Consider the following 12,447-nt stretch of genomic DNA (forward strand, 5'->3'; position numbering starts at 1 on the left):
GGCCAAAAAATGGTCTCTAGAATAGAAGTTGAAGAAATCTTAAAGAGGACCGATTTTGAGAGAGAAAAGTAACAACAGTAACAAAATTATTCTTGTTCCTTAATGTTTCACCAGAAGTAATTTCTGTCGCCTTGCAGCTCCATTCTATAAGGCTTAATAGTACCAGAGCCCATCTGCTTTGTTTCCCATATTTCTTCTGGGTTTCATTTCCTTGCTTTGTGAAGGAATAAGGCTTGACAGTACTATATCTTTATACTCTGTTTAAGCAAATAGACCTCAAGTGAAAGCTATCATACATTGTTTTCATTTCATTGCTAAAAGGTATCTTTACTGCTGAATTTAATCTCCTGTATCAGTGGCCTATTTAATTATTTTTGATTAGTTCTGTACTTGCTCTTTAACTATCATTCAATGAGTGCTATCATCTCAATTTTTCCAAAAGTCAGAGAGCTTGAGGATCCTATGCAGTGATGTTTCTCACTGCTAGATGGAAAATAGTATAGTTTGTCTTTCGAGTATGGTTATAGAACAGAACTTCATTTAGACAGTGTTCAAGGAGTCACTGAGCTGTTCTGCTGGGTAATCAATTTTTTGGTTGAACCTGGCCTCCATCAGCTCTCATAAAGGACTTTTGGTTCCTCTCAGAAATCTAAAATACATTACCAGGAGAAATAACTGTATTTCTAGACTGTATTTCATCTTCATTTGTTCATTTGATATTTGCATTTAAATAAGCAAATAGGATTTTATTGTTAAAGGCTTAAAACGTTTGAGCTATGAACGTTGCATACACATGTACATTAAAGTGCTCTGTGAGTTCTGGAAATTTTCTGAGTTATATGAAGAAAGAAAGTACATGTCCAAAATATATTTAGTGGTCTGCACTGGAAGGCTATGAAGAAAAATAGCAAGTAATAGAAATGTATATCACCTCCTGTCTTTAGATTAGTTTGTTTAATTAGCAGACTAAGCAACTGCAGCAAATAGAGATCTTAATGTGATGAAGATGTTTGTGTACAAATGCTCTCACAGTGTAACTCCAATCATGTTTTCTCTGTGGCAGTAATATGGATGAAAGAGTCTGAATAATCTTGTGAGATATTAGGCATTTGCGTGCTCAGGGCAAAAAAAAAACGTGTTCTGGACTTGATATTTTTATTTTTCCCCAGATACCCCATCACAGAGGGTGCAATTTATTCTTGGAACAGAAGATGATGATGAGGAACACATTCCTCATGATCTCTTTACCGAGCTTGATGAAATTTGTTGGCGTGAAGGAGAGGATGCAGAGTGGAGGGAGACAGCAAGGTGAGTGTTTTCATGAGTTTTAAAAAAATTGTCCATAGCTATGGGTTACTGGTGTATTGAGGAATGGTTTCAAAGCTCTGGCAAGCTCAGAAACAGATTTTGGAGATGAAGATTAAAAATAAAACCATAATTTTAATCCTTATACTGCTAGTATTACTACAGCATTTGTCATTTCCCAGAGCCAAATGTTTTCATCTGGATTTAGGAAATGTAGGTCAGAATTAATATCAAGGGGAAAAAATCAATGTACTCATATCATGCATATGAATTAAAAATTACTGGGATTACTCATTTTGCTCATAATTTAAAAAAAAACTTCCAGACTTCTGAATCATGGAGAAACTGATAAAATTACCCTTATAAAAAGATTAAAGCAAAAATGAGATTTTTTTTTTGTTGCAAAAAGTTTTACATGTTCAGACTATGACTTGATTTTGAGACTTTGAGTATTCAATGTTGGAGTGTTTTGTTTCCACAAAATTAGTACGAAAGAACTGTTAAAGATTAGATTGCATTTCTGCTGAAAAAATAATATTGAACAGAACTTCTTTTTGCATGCTTCTTTCCTTAAGCACCTAAATGGAAGAGATGACTTGCTTAGTTTCATTAAGACTTTACATTGCCCAGCAATCCTTGCCCCATTCATATGTGGGCTGTTTCACATGAATATGATGTTAGCTTTCCCTTTAATTTTACTGCTAATTTCTGCTTTCCTAGAGGGCCACAGAATTTTCTGTGATCATTCTTTCTCTTATGTGTCCACAGAAGGCATAGACAGATGCTAAATATAGATCTTTACATTTAGAAAATTCTCATATGGGCAAAATGAATGTGGTAGTGTTTATAAATAATCTTATTAATATTCAGAGGGGGAAAATCTAATGAAGTTGTCTCCAGTTGTCATTTGAAAAGTAAAAAAAAATTAAAATGTTTAATGGAAATAAGATTATTGAAAAAGGACATGAAGACACAGCCTAGAAAAATATATTTTTTGAGCTCTGAAGATATGAGTGAAATATAATTGCTAACAATAAAAAATTTCTTTAGTTTTAAAAATAAGATGGAAATGTGTCTGCCATGCAGAAAGAAATTCAAGAGAAAAGATCTTTTTCAGTTAGAATCCAAATATTTGAGACAGCGTTTGACACTGTGGCTGGCTGTTGGAAGTGAAGGAGATGGCAATGAAATGACCAAATTTAAAATGAAGGCAAGCATCAAAGTGCTTTGTCTGTGCAAATAAGAGGGTGTAATAATTTCCATCCTAAAAAGTTGAAAGAATATACATTTCATGGATATGGTAAATCCCATCTTTCTCTGAATCTATCAAGTGGGTACTATAGCAGATACAGCAACAGTATTCAATAAAGGATAAAAATGGTCAGAACAAACAGGCCTGATGATCGTCAGATTTCAGAGCTATGCCAGGCTTAGAACAATATTTGAAAGTAAGAATAAAACAATATTTGAAAGTAAGAATAACTAGAGACTTGTAGCTAAGTGGAAAATTGGATAAAAACTCAGTATGATGGTGTATCATGTCAGACTAACTTAATCTTATCATGTCAGACTTTTTCTGACGGAAAAACAGTGGATCTAATTCTTTTTTAGTAAAGCACTTGATATGATACAGGAGTTTGAATTTATTACTTAAACTCTATTCTAATGTAAAAATTATATGAGTGGGTAAAGAACTAAGAGGTACAGCAGCTCATGCTGAAAGATGAAACAATTACTCTGGAAGATAGTGACAGCTAACTTTTGAAGAATTAGTCTTACTAAATAGCTCTACTAGTGAATTACAAAAAATAAAATTATAGTAATGAAACTTGCTGGTAATAAAATAGGAGGTATTGCTACTCTACAAATAGGTAAGGATATGCACAAAGGACAAGGTTATTTTGAGTAGAATAATAGAAATGGGATGACACTTAATACACAAGATCATATCCTTACAAACTAATATCATGGATGATTCTCAATAGTAGTGATGAATTTAGAGCTTCAGAAATACTGATTTGATCAAAAGTGTGGTATGTAGAGAATACATTCTATGTCTTTAGAAATATTTGTAAATCTTACTGTCTGGCTTTGGAGATAGGGCCAGGTACATTAATTTAAATACAAGCAGTAGAGAGGAAGACTCAGTTGTTAGTTGTGTTTAATGACAGTGGTTGATGGTACCAAGTGGTTATGTATTCATTTCACCAAGCTCTGCATGGGCCGAGGGGTTGGCTTCGCTCTACTGCAGTAGATATGTTTTCTTTTTTTTTTTTTCAGTTTGATTGAAATTACAAGCACAATTCAGAATTAGTTTTTTAAAAAACATCCTGAGCAAAGTGTGTAAGACATTTTGTCCTTGTTTGATTGAAATAGTAACATATCAAAGGATGCCACAGATAAGATTTGACTGAAGCTTAGTGTACTTTGGGTAAAGCTCCTTTATTCCTCTTTCATTTCTTCGGAATCATAGAACAATAGAATGTTTTGGGCTGGAAGAAGACCTCGAAGATCATCTAATTCCAATCCCCCTGTATGGGCAGGGACACCTCTCACTAGACCAGGCAGCTCAAAGCCCCACAGGACTTGTACTTGAGCTCTTCTAGAGAGGAGGCACCCACAGTTTCCTTGGGCAAACTGTTCCAGCGCCCCACCAGACTCATAGTGAAGCATTTCTTCTTAATATCTAATTGAAGTCTATCCTCTTCCAATTTAAAACCATTCCCCCTTGTTCCATTGCTATATGCATTTGTAAAAAGTCTCTCTTCAGCTTTCTTGTAGGCCCTACTTTTCTGGTTTTGTTTTGGTTTGTTTAGGAGACTCCAAGGTTTGGCATTCTTAATTTTCTACATTTCTCATGAGTGAAATTATTCCTGCAAATTAGTTATATAGGAGCAAGAAAGTGCACTGCTGTTACGTCCCATTGCATTCCAAGATCTGATTTAGGCTATGCCATCAGTGGAAGCAGTTAGAGAGCAGAATGGGGTAACTAAGTTGTGTTAATATAGTGATAAAATTAATTCCTTTTCCCCCCATTAATTGATTTCATAGATTTGTAAAATCATTTTAGTTGGAAAATACCTCTAAGATCATCAGATCCAAAGTTGACATCATTTCAAGCCAGAAAAAACACATAACTTTTAAAACTGATAGTCAGCCTTATTAATAAAATATTTTTTTTATATGGTCCAGCTGTACAATTGTGTAGAACATGCACGTAGAGATTGTTTCTATCAGCCCAAAATATTTCCACTAAATTTTTGGAGGAGCACACTGGTATATAACTGTTGGATACAGTTATATACAGCAGTTTGTCTTCAAATCTGTCCTGATAGCCTCTCCTGGTTGTGGCTGGAAAGTAATTAATGAGTTGTGGCAAGTTTTACCTAAAATGTTTGGACTTATTATTTCCTAATAATAAGTGAATATTTCTGACAAATATCACTAATTTCTGGAATAGAAAAGAGTATGTAGTAAGGAGGAAATTGGAAAGACACTTTGGAACCAATTGGAAAGTGTTTAGACTTAAATTTTCATGAAACTGCACAGTTACGAAAATAAATCTCTGACTATAATTTAGAAAGCAAATTGTTAGTAGTGACTAGAAAATTAATATAATATGGAAAAATTATGAACATGAAGTGAAAATGCATGTCCCCTGGATCAAAACTGTCTTGCTAGGTCACAGAATCCCAAAGAAATTAGGTTTGTTCTGCTTTTTATCTAATATGCTTGTTTACTTCAGTTAATTCTCCTAATCAATGTAGGCAGGCAAAAGCTCATGTAGAAATTTATATAGATGGTAAGATTACAGTAATGAATAACTCTTGAGCAGGCTGTAAGCAAATACATACTGCAGCTTTCTTTTTCAGACGTAGCAAATTATAAAATAGATCATGCTCAACTCAGCCACTTCATATTGTGCACCTAAATGTTGTACCTGAGCCTACAATGAAGTGTGCTCACTCCTTTATCAACTCCTGAAAAACTGGTGCAGATGTAATATATGTCTGTGTACACACACACATACTTAAATAATATTTTTCCAGTAGTAACTTACATGGCTTAAATTCTTGTTGGCATGTTTTGTTCTAGCAAGAATAAGTATGTTATCAGAGAAACTGAACTGTGTGATTGATACACCTGTATCTGGTCTTGACCAGTAAAAGAAAACCAGATGAATGAAGCTGCTCTTCTGTGTGATTGGACACAACTCGGATAGCTCTACATGTGTTCCAGGCACATGGGATACATGTGATCCGTGAGCTCATTATATGAGTGGAGTTGGTGGTGTTTTCTGGGAAATTATGAAAGGGTTTTATTTATTAACCATATTGATTTGAGTGCTTAAACTGCAAAAATAAATATATTAAGATTTGTCTTTTTCTCTGAGAAAATTGGTAAACTTGAGATCCATGTCTCAATTTGAATTTCAAAGCCACTTGAAGCTTGTACATGAATTCAGAGGGTTGTAAAAGTGGTATTACGATATTTAAAACTACTTGAACTCTTAGAATTGAATGAATATAAGATTAGAGATTTGTTTTATGTTTTCTGTTGCTGTTTCTCATTTGATATGTTAAGCAATGATTATCTGACATAACAGAGGAGTATTTTTTTAAAAGATAAAAGGTGATAAACATAGTTTTCCCTTGATGAGATGAGGAAACTCATGTAATGTTTATTAAAATCAAAATAGAATTTAATTCTAAATGTAAACTTTTCTCAGCTGGGTATGATTTACATTTATGTACTAGCCTGTTGGTTCATTAATTAACAATGCATAGTAATGTATTTAAAAACAGAAGTTCTAGTAATAGTATGAAATTGGATGCAACCCATAGAATTATGTTACTCAGATTGGTTGGAATTCAGATAGAGATGATCATGATGGCAACTATGATTATTTGAGCATTAGTAATAGCTGCCTATGAATTTTTATGTTATGTGTAAGCTTTGATGTCTGATACCGTAAGCTCCATTTAAAACTGTTTTCGTGATTTATACTTGTCCATGTGTCCCTAGTAGGTTATGAGCCTGCCTCTGTCCAGTCTCCAGTCTTAATGAAACTTCAAAAAATATGTTGATCTTTTCTCATGCATTTAAAATCTGTTTAGGATTGATCAGTGTATTCCAAGTAGGTTATATCAGGGACAGACTGAAGCAGAATAATCAGATAAGCTATGCTGAAGACTTTGTATGAAGAGAAGAAAATTACAGCCTGAGGTTTCTGGTGATATTCATTAAGAATCTATGTTTGTATCATTGTTCTCAGGATATATGTAGTTTTTGTCTATTTTTGGAATCACCATAGAAGATTATGGTAACATGCACAAAAAACAAAAGTAGGAGAAGATTAAAACGAAGGTATTTTACAGGGTCTTAGGAGGCAGAACTTTAAGCAGGACAATTAATATGCTATATTTATGGTGATATGGCCACAAATATGTCTAGTGTATTTTTATCTTGGAAACATGAGCACCATGCATAAGCCAGGAGCAGCCACTTCTTAAGGAGTTCAAGTGCAACTGCAGAAGGAAAAAAGATGAACTTTTTTCCCTCTCACATGTTTTCCACTGTAACTTTTTTAGCTTGGAAACATGAGCACCATGCATAAGCCAGGAGCAGCCACTTCAAGTGCAACTGCAGAAGGAAAAAAGATGAACTTTTTTTCCTTCTCACATGTTTCACTGTAACTTGCCCAAGTTGCTTTCAAATCATGGCTTTGAACTTGGTGAGGTGTATTTATTTGTGTTTCATGTCTATTTGGATATAGCTTTGAAAATCTGTTTGGGAAACCTCATTTGCATATGCAAATTAAATATAATGGTTCAGCTTTGCGAAAGCATGTTTTTGTTTGTGCTCTGTCCTTCTTGTGGCTTTTTTTAAAGAATACAAAAGTAAAGGAGAGAGTCTGGGAAGAGATGAGAGATGTCAGTGGAGTGAAGAGCAGAAATCTGAAGGTCTTATGAGTTACTGAAACTGGCCAGCACAGGGGAAATGCAGGGAAAAATGTTTAAATACAAAGTGGAGGACAGAACTAGACACTGGATATTGGATATTTTGGAGGAGCTGAGGAGCTGGGTAAAAACCGTGTGTAAATAATGGGATAGTAATTAGGAGACAGATGGTAGTTAGAAGAAACAGAATGCATGGGGAAGGGAGCAGATATGCTGGTGGTGAGTGGGTCACTGAAAGCAGTGGCTGCTTGCTGGATGGCATCAGAAGGGTAAGCATCTGGTACACAGAGACTGAGAGGAGGAAAGTATCTAAAACACAGCTACACGTGCATATTTTACAATTAGAAACACAGGTAGGTGGGCCAAGAACCGAACAGGACAGTTGTGTTTGTTACTGGGCTGTAACAACAGAGGCTTGGTAAAACTGGAAATTGCTCAGGTTTAGAGGTCTTAAGGATCTATGCTTCCCTGCTGTTTGGAAATAAGTGTGAAGGTGTTGCCAAGGTGTGAGGCTCTGCTTGACTTCTCAGCTGCCTGATTCATATAAAATAGCTGAGTGCTGTTGAGTGAAGTGGTAGAGGCTTGTGCTGGGGCTGCAGCTGTTCAGACCTTGCCAAGCTGGCAGGCTGCGTGACTCCACACAGCAACAGCTGCCTATGCTTGAAAGACTTAATAACTTTAATTCAAAACACTTTTGCATATATCAGCAGACTTTTCTGGGGTTTTGTTTGTTTAGTACTCTTTTAACATTTTAAATGTGTGATTTTTATAAGTAAACAATCTAAGTCAAGCAAGAAAGTTATCCATCTGACTAGTAACAAAAGACTTGATCCTTTCATGCCAGTTTCATGTATCCTTTTACTTTACTCCAGATTTGCACTGAATCTGAGATGCAAATGATCCTCAAAATAGTGAGATATGATGCTGTTACTAGATTCTTAAATGTTATTTCATGTCATTCATACATCTATTTTATCTAAGGCCTGTGCTTTGTAGATTGGATGGCTGTTCATTGCTGCTGTGTGCCTGTGAAGTTTTAATTTTAATCCAATAAAACTTTAAGTGAAAAATAGCCTAAATTTTAAATAGTTTTATCGCCTTTATGTGCACCTTAGTGTAGTTAAGCTCAGTAACAAACTAAGAAAGTTTGTAACTGTCTTCTGTGATAATATTATGGTGGTGATAATGGATGCAGACAATGAAGTGTAAATATGCCAGTATATTGACTTCAAATGAAAAATGTCTCTGTGTTGTGTTTAGTTTAAAGTGAAGACTAAATGGAGAGTGTTCTCACCTATATTTTTATTATGTATAGCTTTTCTTTTTCTCTACCACAAATTCTTTTACTCTGTCCTTTTCATACTTCTTGTTCTATCATAGAAATATCATTGTATGTCAAAGAATTACTCAAGGTTTTTGTAAAATACAATAATGATTGCTTAATGCACTTCTCTTTTCATCTCTATGGTTAGAATTTATCTCAAAAATGGTATAATACAGCATTGTATGAGAAGATGCAGGCAAGGGAAGTTTCTCATGATTTCCTACAAAGAAGGAATTGAGATCTAAATACATGTTGAAAAGCAATCTTTCAGTATTCATGGAAGTAATTTATTTTTCATTCCTACACACGATGGAGTTAAGAAAATGGTTGTTTGTACAGGTGGCTGAAGTTTGAAGAAGATGTTGAGGATGGTGGAGAGAGGTGGAGCAAACCGTATGTTGCCACACTGTCACTGCATAGCTTGTTTGAGCTGAGAAGCTGTATCCTGAATGGCACAGTTCTTCTGGACATGAGAGCTAATTCTATTGAAGAAATTGCAGGTATGTATTGATGTTGCATTTATTAGTAACGAAAATTAGTCATAAAAATCGGGTGCTTATGAAATTGCATAGAAGAAAGATATTGCATAATAATCAGTTCAGTTTATGAACTCCTAGGAAATGTTTTATTTGATGTATCAGAAAAGAAGCTAATTGCCACACAAATGGTAAGTATTTTATTTATATTTTACATTCTGAGCTTGCTATTTTCAGAATAAATGTTTACATGAAGGAGGAAATTTAAATAGAGCAGAGAGGACAGTCTGAAAATACTTCATTAAAACTGGCATGTTCTCTGCTCCTGCTGTGCTACCTCACATGGCGAACGATACAGGTGCTAACTTCCATAAACTGAATCGACTGCTATGCTAATTGCAGACAATCTGGCTTTAAAAAATAAATTATAGGGAAGTATTCAACATAATTAAGTGACATGAAAACAGACCAGTTTAAAATGTATGGGAATTAAGGAAATGACTTGAGAATGGAATCAAGATCAGTGGATTAGTGTAAGTTTTAAAAAATGTTAAGATGCATTAACTTCTTTAACTACAGAAGTCTTTAACTGAAGTTGAGTGCATTTTTTCCAATGAAAGTGTGTTTGGCAGTTGCAATTGTAGAGCTTTTAAGAAGAAGTAGAAAGCAAGAGACAAGATAATGGAGTCTTGTCTCCCCAAAGTGAGATTGTGACTGAATGCTATTTTCTGCGCTCCTGGAGTTTCCCCATAAAAGCTGTAGCTAGTTACTACAGGGGATTTTTTTCTTATAGTGCATTTGTTACTGTAACAAAGCAGGTTGTTAGGGGCTGTGCAGTACAGACCTGTATTGCACATCCTCAAGGAGTCCTAAAACTGGTTGTGTGGCTGTGCTAGAATCACTCAGTACAGTCTGGTATGTTTATTTCCCTTACCAAATGCAACAGCTACATGAATTAGACAATTTACAAATATTTTTTTTTCATAGACAAGAACTGAACTCTTAATTTATAAAGACAGAGATAATACAATATTATTACAATAGAAATATATTTACGTTAGAATTTAAAGGCTGATCATTAAAATGAAAACATGCTGTCCAATGGCTCATGAGTCTTACATGGTTTCTAGTACTGTGTGCTTGCTCCTATTTAAAATTCCTTGTCCTCATTAGCAGAGAAAACACAGAGCAAAGAACTGTACTGTTTTATAATCTGGGGTCTGTAATTTGCTGCTTATTTACTGAGAGTGAGGACTCGTCTCATGGTCATGATGGTTATTGGACTGGTATCCTTGCATCTGTAAATCATACAATTGATATTTTATAAAATATATACAAATATTGCTAATTTATACAAATGTTGCATTAGATTTATGGTATTCTCCATATTACAAACTTTGTTTGAATATTAAATATGATGTAAAAGTTTTAAATTTGGGAAAAAAGCCCATGCACAGAGAAATGGTACATGAGTGGTTGTTGGGGCCTTTTTGTAGCCCTGTCACAGACACAAATTAGCATTCTAGTAGAAAATGGAAAATACACAGATAAAATTTGAAAACTTTAGTTTAGCTAAAGGTGCAAAAGACAGAGCAAGAAATTTTGTAGCATTCAAGATTATCAAGAAAACTGCTTTATGGGTGATATGTAACTCAGTATAAGGGCCAGAAAAAAGTATTTTGGTTATTTACATTATCAGGTAAGGGAGATATTGTTCAGTGGGCTATGTTTAACAGTGGAATTAAAATTGTCTTAGCTACTGGTAGTTGCTTTTTTGCATTTTTCATTTCCATATTGTTTATGTCAAATTTACAAGATATTATTAATCCAAATCTGAAGAAATTTGTGTGGGTTTCTACTCTGTGCTGAGATTGATTCTCCCATGAATCATGGTCTGAATCAAAGCCTCAAAACTTTTCCTGATAATGGTAAAAGGTTAAAGATAAACAGGAAGAATAAAAAGCAGATGATTTGAAAGAACCAAGGTGTTCATCAGTATGCTAATTTATTATTTATTTAATTAAATACATATCAAGAAGTACTTAGATTAGCGGGTTTATGTTCTCTGGTGGGTTTTTTTATGGTTTAAAAAATATTTTTATTTTTATCTTATTTTTTCTTAGGTTTTTTTTTTTTTTCAATAATTCATTAAGGTTTTCAACCTTGAGCTTCATATTTTTAATCCAGAAACCAACTAACTACTTCTGTAGTCAGCTAAGAGATCCCTTCCAGAATGTGTTTTATTTAAGGAGGTAAAAAAAAAAAAAAAAAAAAGAAAAATGAACAAAATGGAAGTAACTTTTTTTTTTTTTTTTTTTTTTTTTTGGGAGATGTTGCGTAGTGAGACCACGATGAATTCATGTTTATAATCTCTTAATCCCTAGTTAGCATTAGTAATATTTTTTGTTTGTTTAGTTAACATGTCCAAGGATTTGATCATTCACAATACTACTCTTGTTTTGCAACTCATCAGAGATGTTAATTGTTCTTCAGTACCGAATTTGATGAGCTACTGTAATGCTCTTTTAAATCAGTCCTGCTTCTGGGGTACCTTGATTTGTTGTTTAGGAAAACTTGTTTCTTCTAAGAAGAGGCTTCAGGATGAATTGGCACATGCCATTTTCACTTTAAAAGTACCTGGTTTTGGAGCAGATGTGGGTGTTTTTTGTTTGTTGCTTTATTGTCTTAGTAGGCATCTCCTTCTGATAAAGTGATCTTACACATGATAAGGTTTGTATGCACCCTGCTTTTTTTTTCAGAGAGGGTTTGGTTTTGTTCCCTCTGAAAATTTAATGAGGTAATTTGTTTTTCTTTAAATAACTTTGCAGCAGTTTCTTCTGGCAAGTGAATCATTCTGCAAATTACAAATGTTCCATGTCAGGTTTTCTTGAGGAGTTGCTTTTTTCCCTAGAAATAAAATTAATATTCCAGTTGCTTTTGTCTATTAGTATTATTCAGGTTGTCCTAACACTGTTTCCCCATTCTCAATCAAGTTCCTTTGCAATTTGTTACTCCAGTACTCCATATGTAGTTCCTGCTTTCCAGTTTTTCCAAAATTTTGGAGTGGCACACATTTGGCAGTGCTGTGAGGAAAAAGGCTAATAATATTGGTGACAAGCATGGCACTAAGATATCTGTGCTAGGTATGGTTGAAATTGGATAATTCCAAATAATACGACAGACTGCTTTTTTTTCATATGAACTACCACTGGACCTGAAATTAGAGAACTTGTGTCTCTCAGGAAGTCTTTTCTTGTCTGATCTACTTGGTTGCTATTACAGTTGTACTTATTGTGCATTAATAGTATATGATGCAAACACTGCATCCTGGAGTTGATGCATATTCCAGTTGTATCTGACAGTCCTGACACTTCAGAATTTA

The 12,447-nt window shown here is 34.3% G+C and overlaps 1 protein-coding gene across 2 annotated transcripts in view; it reads left to right on the plus strand.

Annotated features, from left to right (window-relative positions):
• Window positions 1-12,447, plus strand: part of SLC4A10 (solute carrier family 4 member 10) — a 112,707-nt gene that overhangs the window by 43,886 nt on the left and 56,374 nt on the right. For both annotated transcript variants that reach the window (XM_030454755.1, XM_030454756.1), the window contains 2 exons: window positions 1,170-1,308; window positions 8,929-9,089. In XM_030454755.1, the coding sequence (XP_030310615.1) occupies window positions 1,170-1,308; window positions 8,929-9,089 (300 nt within the window). The remainder of the gene's footprint in view (window positions 1-1,169; window positions 1,309-8,928; window positions 9,090-12,447) is intronic.

This window comes from Calypte anna, chromosome 7 (genome assembly GCF_003957555.1).
Source record: "Calypte anna isolate BGI_N300 chromosome 7, bCalAnn1_v1.p, whole genome shotgun sequence".
Lineage (NCBI taxonomy): Eukaryota > Metazoa > Chordata > Aves > Apodiformes > Trochilidae > Calypte > Calypte anna.